We start from the raw sequence: 7,290 nt of genomic DNA, 5'->3' as shown, positions 1-7,290 counted from the left end.
GCAAGACGCTAATCCAGAGTTAGCCAGCAGGTCACATGTACTTTAGTTACAAACACACAGCTCCCCCCCCCCACACACACACACACACACACACACACACACACACACACACACACACACACACACACACACACACACACACACACACACACACACACCTATCTATCACTCTCTATCTGTTAAATTTAAAAGAGCTTTATTGGCATGGAAAAACGAAAATGTAAATGACCAGAGGAGCACTGTAAATGTGTGTTTCTCTGTGGTCATGTGAGTGATGAGTGGACTGTGGGGCATTCATACAGCGGCCCTACGTAATGTCCACACAATACTCCATTATGTGCCCTCCTCTCACCGCTCCAACGACATATCAAACCACTTGTTGAAACGTCGCTCCCTTCCTTCTGAGTTCTACTGTGCTGATCGCGGTTTGAACCTAAGCCTTGGTGGGTCCTACGCTGCCGATGTCTTCTGGCTGAACGGCTCTCTGTGGATATCACCGCTGGAGTGTGAGAGCTTTATGCTCAATTGTCCAACCAGAAAATCTGGTCCGGAGTGTTTGGCTGTAATCTAATCTCCTGCAGAAAGCCTTTGTGTTCCCAGACACACCGGACTGCTCCTCAAACGGGGTTCTGACCCTTCTGAACACAATGACATATTTGGGCCTTTTAGTTTAGAGGACTGAGCATGAGTGAATAAGGGCCTGTTGAAACGCTCACCACTAGATGGCACCACACAGTCAGGTCTGAAGCCCCAGTGGTCTACTTGATGGTCACGTGACCGTGTCCTTCTCCCAGCTGCGCATCGATGTCTCCTCTCTGATTGGCAGTCAATGGCAGATGATGGCAAAGATGGGGCAGGAGGAGGGTGGAGGAGGAGGAGGGTGGAGGGGGGTGGAGGGTGGAGGAGGAGGAGGGTGGAGGAGGGTGGTGGAGGAGGAGGGTGGAAGGGGGTGGAGGAGGAGGGTGGAGGAGGAGGAGGGTGGAAGGGGGTGGAGGAGGAGGGTGGAGGAGGAGGAGGGTGGAGGAGGAGGGTGGAGGAGGAGGAGGGTGGTGGAGGAGGAGGGAGGAAGAGGAGGGTGGAGGAGGAGGGTGGAGGAGGAGGCTGGAGGAGGAGGAGGGTGGAAGGGGGTGGAGGAGGAGGGTGGAGGAGGAGGAGGGTGGAGGAGGAGGGTGGAGGAGGAGGAGGGTGGTGGAGGAGGAGGGAGGAAGAGGAGGGTGGAGGAGGAGGGTGGAGGAGGAGGCTGGAGGAGGAGGGTGCAGGAGGAGGAGGGTGGAAGAAGAGGGTGGAGGAGGAGGAGGAGGGTGGAAGAAGAGGGTGGAGGTGGGTGATGGAGTGAGTAGGAGGACAGAGGGTGGAGAATGATTAGGAGGGAGGAGGAAGTTGACGGAGGGGGTAGGGGTAGGAGAAGGATGTGGGAGGAGGCATTAGAGACCATACAAGAATTTCAATTAAGAAATATTTCTGAAGGACATGGAAAAAGTCCAGTGTTTGTGACGAGAATGATCCTGCAGCGGCACTTACATTGTTTATGAATTATTTCATGAAAATTGTGAATGGACGTGCTCCTTTGAGAAAATGTACTGCTAAAGAAAAAAGCCCTATGGATTGACAATGAACTGAAAGATTTGATGACCCTAAGAGCCAATGCCAAGAAAATGGCTAATAAATTGTGTTGCCCGTTAGCCAGACAAGAATACTGTATAAGGAATCATGTGAAAAAATTAAATCAAATTAAAAAGAAGGACTATCAGAAACAAAAGATTACCTACGTTAAAAATGACAGGAAAAAACTGTGGACCACAATGAATGATATAATGGGAAGAAAATCGAAAACGTCAATTTCGTTTATTCATTCTGATGGAGCATTTATAACTAAACCTTATGCACTGATAATCTTGATGGTCAATTGTTGAAATTAGCTGCCAGCCATGTATCGTTTCCTACAGCCCATAAATGTAACAACTGTCTACTCTAATCCAAAGTGTTCATCCAGTTGATTGGAAAGAAGCTAAAATCATTCCACTCATAAAATATAAGAATCGTTCTTCTAATGGTCCCAATAGTCGGCCTATAAGTATTTTACCAGTATTGAGCAAATTAATTAAAGAAATTGTTTTTAATCCAAAAAAGGATTATATCACCAGTAATAAATTAACATTGCACTGCACTTGCAGAAATGACTGATGACTGGATGACTTCATGCAGCAGTAATTGACCATGAGCAGCTAATTGTAAAAGCTAAGAGCTATGGCTTTACATCTACAGCAATAGCCTGGCCAGAGGACTATCTTACAGGATGGAAACAACGTTTTTTTTCAAAGGCAGTTTTTCTAACTCAAAGGTCATACACTGTGGTGTGCCACACAGCTACACCACACTGTGTAATTGCCTTGGTCCATTACTGTTCTCGATATTTACTAATTATTTGCCGCTATGTACAAAGAATGTCAATATTGGAATGTATGCTGAGGACACCACTGTTTACTGTGCTGATATTCTGTGTAATGAGCTAACAGCTAACTTAAATGATTCATTAAATTATGTATTTAACTGGGTCAATGAGAATAAAACTGGCTCTCAACACTGAAAAGACTAAATTTATTGTGTTTTGCTCAAGATATATGCTGGCAAAAAAAACTCAGTTAAATTTAGTTATAGGTTGTACACCCATTCAACAAGTTAACACAATAAAACTCTTGGGTCTTACCATTGTTGATTCACTGTCCAGGTCAGTTCACATTGACACCATTATCTCAAAAATGTTGTACATGCTCTGGTCTTGTCAAACCTTGAGTATTGTACAAATATCTGGTCATCAGCAACCAAAAAAGACTTGCATAAACTTCAGGTAGCTCAGAACACAGCAGCCCGTTTCGCACTGAGCTGCTCCATTCACACTAACACTGAAGTAATGCATTAGCCTGTCATGGTGTCATGTCACGCAAAGTTTGTGTTTGTTTTATTTTGTAGTTCCCTTTTCCCTCTCGTTTCAGGCACTTGACTTCCTCCACTGTGATTGCCTCCCCGGTCCCTGATTCGTCTCACCTGTGTTCCCCTCCCTCATGTATAAATAGCCTTTGTTTTCCTTTGTCTTATGTCAGTTCCAGTTCCAGTTTTTTGTGCCCAGACACTTGCAGATACTACTGCATTTAATTGTGTTTTGTATCCTCCTTAGCGAGCATCTTTTGTTATAGTTTTGTATTCTCCTTGAGATTTTTTTTTGTTACCATTTTCTACTAAAGCGTTTTTGGTTTAAACATACTGCCGTCTTTTGAGTTTTGCGTCTGAGTCCCTGTCTCTGAGTCAATTCGTGACACATGGCTCACAATAAAACAAAGGGTCTCTCTTAATCTCTTGTTGTTCCTAAGGTCAGTCATAAACTGTAAAAAAAAACCTGCCTTCTTTGCTGAAGGTTTAGTCAGTGTGTCTGACAGACACAGTCATAGCACTATAGGAGCAAATGACAGACATCTAGCTTTACCCAGACCAAGGTCCAATCTACTTAAAAATACCATCATTTATAATCAATTTCATTATGGAATGAACTGCCAAAAAACATAGCAAATACAACTTCAAAAGGTCTGCAAAAAAACATGTGGTCCATTTGTAATGCATATACATTTTTAATGTTTTCATTTATTTTTGTAGCTTTCATATCTTTTTTAATTTTGTTATATTTGTAATTCTGATATTTATTATCATACTGTTCTTTATTGTTTATTTGTCTATTTTTGTTTGACATAATGTCAAAAAAAATTGTCTGTCTATATTTTTTGTTTCGGACCCCAGGAAGACTACCTCTCACTCCGGTGTGCTGCTAATGGGGATCCTAATAATAAAAATATATATATAAAGTGATTGGAGGTGGATATAAAGGGTGGAGGAGGCAGAATGCTGAGTCAGGGGGGTCCCCAATGTCCCCAGTCTACCTGCAAGACGTCCAAACCCGACCTGCTCTTTGATGACATGCACTTCAACTCACCTGCTCTTCATGACATTCTGATATGACCTCACTCAGGAACAGTGTGACCATGAGTGTTTGGGTCTGTGTGAAGGGGTGAGGACATGAGCACCAGCGTTGAGGGGGTAATGAGGCCAGCAAGGAGGAGCCATCTCTGACCAGTAACTCAGTACTCTCACTAACACCAGTGGCTCCCAGTCAGGCATGCCCCATCTACACCAGTCCAGTTCCTGTTGACGGCTGGATGAAGATGTATTCGGAGAACAACAGCGTTCAAATTATTTGAAGTTAACAGCGGATCAGATCTGTTTGTGCAGGACGGCGCTGGGAGGACGTGAAGGTAGGTGGCTATGAAGCTTAACTAACCCCATCAGGACTCTAACTCCACCTCCCTACTGCCTCAGGGCTCCCGTCACTGTGGTTCTCCGTCAGAGGGGAGGGTTTTCCTGCAGAAATCCTCCAACGACAATATATAGATCTAGAATCTCAGCGTTTACAGTATGTGCTGTAAGCCCGGTAATGATCCATAACACTTGACCCCACACAGGTCCGTTCTGATGAAAGCTGTGCCAGTACCACTTGTTTTAATTTTGTGTATGGGTCCGATGTGTAATCTCATGGGAGTGCCTCTGAGGACAGAGGCTTGTTGTGTGGTGGAATGCAGAGCGGGCAAACCTCATTATCCATCTCTTTGTTCACCAGCTGAGGTTTGTCTCTGCTCACTGGAGCTCATCGTGTGGTTTCCCTCAGCATCACCGACCCGCTGACCATGTGTCCTCTCCTCCTCCTCCTCCTCCTCATCCCTCTCTCCTTCCTGTTTCCTCTCTTCTCCTCCTCCTCATCCCTCTCTCCTCCGTGTCCTCTCCTCCTCCTCCTCCTCCTCCTTCTCTCCTTCCTGTATCATCTCTTCTCCTCCTCATCTGTCTACTCATCCTACCTCTCTCCTCTCATCTAACCATCTCTTCTCCTTCTCCTTTCTTCTCCTCATGCCTCCTCTCTCCCCATCCTCATGTGGCTGGTCCAGGAGCACTTGGGGACCATGCTCCGGCTTGAGCTCCACCTCCTCCTCCACCTCCTGGTCTTGTGGGGTCCTGGGGGTCAGGGGGTCCTGGGGGAGCAGATGAAGCCGGCCCAGGCTCCCCTCATCCCCCACCGGCCCTTCCTGGTGGTCTGGAACGCCCCCACTGAGTCTTGCCGGCTGCGCTTCGAGGTTGACCTGGACCTGAGCGTGTTTGACATTGTGGCCAACCTCAACGAGACGCTGAGCGGGCCCAATGTCACCATCTTCTACCACAGCCACCTGGGACTCTACCCCTACTACTCCAGCAGCGGGGCGGCAGTCCACGGGGGCCTGCCCCAGAACCAGAGCCTCCCCAAGCACCTGAACAAGGCCCGGGACGACATCGACAAGCTCATCCCTCACAAGGACTTCCGGGGGCTGGGCGTCATCGACTGGGAGAACTGGAGGCCCCAGTGGGTCCGCAACTGGGGATCCAAGGACATCTACCGCAACCGGTCCAGGGAGCACGTCCGCTCGCTCCACCCCACCTGGCCCGACGGCAAGGTGGAGAAGGAAGCCAAAGAGAGCTTCGAGCGGTCGGGGCTGGCCTTCATGAACTCCACCCTGGCCCTGGCCGAGGGCCGCCGGCCGGCCGGCCTCTGGGGCTTCTACCTGTTCCCCGACTGCTACAACTACGGCTACAAGCGCCACCCCCAGCGCTACACCGGGGAGTGTCCCGACGTGGAGCACGTGCGCAACGACCACCTGATGTGGCTGTGGCGGGAGAGCACGGCGCTCTACCCCTCCGTCTACCTGGACTACGAGCTGCGTTCCTCCGCCAACACCGTCAAGTTCGTCCACTACCGCGTCAAGGAGGCCATGAGGATCGCGTCCATCGCCCGCACGGACCACACGCTGCCCGTGTTTGTCTACTCCAGACCCTTCTACGCTTACACCTTCGTGGTTCTTTCAGAGGTGAGATCCTCTTTCAGAGGTGAGATCATCCATCAGGAGAGTCACCTCCATAATGTGGTATTAGTCTAGCCCTGAACCACAGTTAGGACAAGGAGAATCCCCCCCAGTCCAGAGGGAAGGAACCTTGAGATGAACACCGAACAGGGAGATCGTGCCTAGTGTGTGCGCCTGCTTATTGAGGATAGGCGCTACAACCCAGGTCGTTCATGATTGATGATGATTACCTCCCATCCCAGAAGGACCTGGTCTCCACCATCGGAGAGAGCGCTGCCCTGGGCGCTTCAGGGGTGGTTCTCTGGGGGTCCTCGGAATACGCTAGCTCACAGGTGAGTCCTACCCACAGACCTCCCTACAAATCGACCTACAGACAAACCTCCATGTTCCTCTGTCTTCCCCTGGCTCTAACATCTCCATGTTCCTCTGTCTTCTCCTGGCTCTTACATCTCCATGTTCCTCTGTCTTCCCCTGGCTCTAACATCTCCATGTTCCTCTGTCTTCTCCTGGCTCTTACATCTCCATGTTCCTCTGTCTTCCCCTGGCTCTAACATCTCCATGTTCCTCTGTCTTCTCCTGGCTCTAACATCTCCATGTTCCTCTGTCTTCCCCTGGCTCTAACATCTCCATGTTCCTCTGTCTTCTCCTGGCCCTAACACCTCCTCCCTCCAGAGGAACTGCCTGGCGGTGAAGCAGTACATCGACGGCCCGCTGGGTCACTACGTGGTCAACGTGACGTCGGCCGCCAAACTGTGCAGCCGGGCGCTGTGCCAGAAGAACGGGCGCTGCGTCCGCAAGAGCCTGGGCTCCGGTGCCATGCTGCACCTCCCCCGCCGCTCTTTCAGCATTCATCGCCGCCCCCAGGGCCCCACCAGGAGTCCACCCCATGGGGCCCCACCACAGGGCCAAGGGGCCCCAGAGCCACACTACAGAGTCAGAGGCCGCCTCTCCCAGCAGGACCTCCTGGACATGAGGCACAGGTTCTCCTGCCAGTGCTACCAGGGCTGGACGGGGGTGCACTGTGAGGTGCCCCAAGCCCCGTCCCCTGGCCATGCCCCTCTGCCCCGCCCCCGGCACGGCGGGCTGCTCTCGTTTCACTCCTCCTGCCTCGTCATCATCACTTTCCTGGGCTTCAGTCTGCTCGTCAAGTACCTCACCCTTTAGACGGAGAGGGGAGAGAGAGACAGACAGACGGACAGACAGACAGACAGACAGACAGACAGACAGACAGACAGACAGACAGACAGACAGACAGACAGACAGACAGACAGACAGACAGACAGACAGACAGACAGACAGACAGACAGACAGACAGACAGACAGACAGACAAAGAGAGAGGGAGAGAGGCACAGGGAGAGA

The 7,290-nt window shown here is 50.1% G+C and overlaps 1 protein-coding gene across 1 annotated transcript; it reads left to right on the top strand.

Annotated features, from left to right (window-relative positions):
* The first annotated feature begins 4,134 nt into the window (after window positions 1-4,134).
* Window positions 4,135-7,290, top strand: hyal6 (hyaluronoglucosaminidase 6). Its single transcript, XM_060060629.1, has 4 exons — window positions 4,135-4,301; window positions 4,986-5,936; window positions 6,173-6,262; window positions 6,603-7,290. The coding sequence occupies exons 2-4, from the start codon at window positions 5,001-5,003 to the stop codon at window positions 7,092-7,094; spliced, it is 1,518 nt and encodes a 505-aa protein (XP_059916612.1). The 5' UTR covers window positions 4,135-4,301; window positions 4,986-5,000; the 3' UTR covers window positions 7,095-7,290.

This window comes from Gadus macrocephalus, chromosome 9 (genome assembly GCF_031168955.1).
Source record: "Gadus macrocephalus chromosome 9, ASM3116895v1".
Taxonomy (NCBI): domain Eukaryota; kingdom Metazoa; phylum Chordata; class Actinopteri; order Gadiformes; family Gadidae; genus Gadus; species Gadus macrocephalus.
This window is presented reverse-complemented; position numbering and strand designations above follow the sequence as displayed.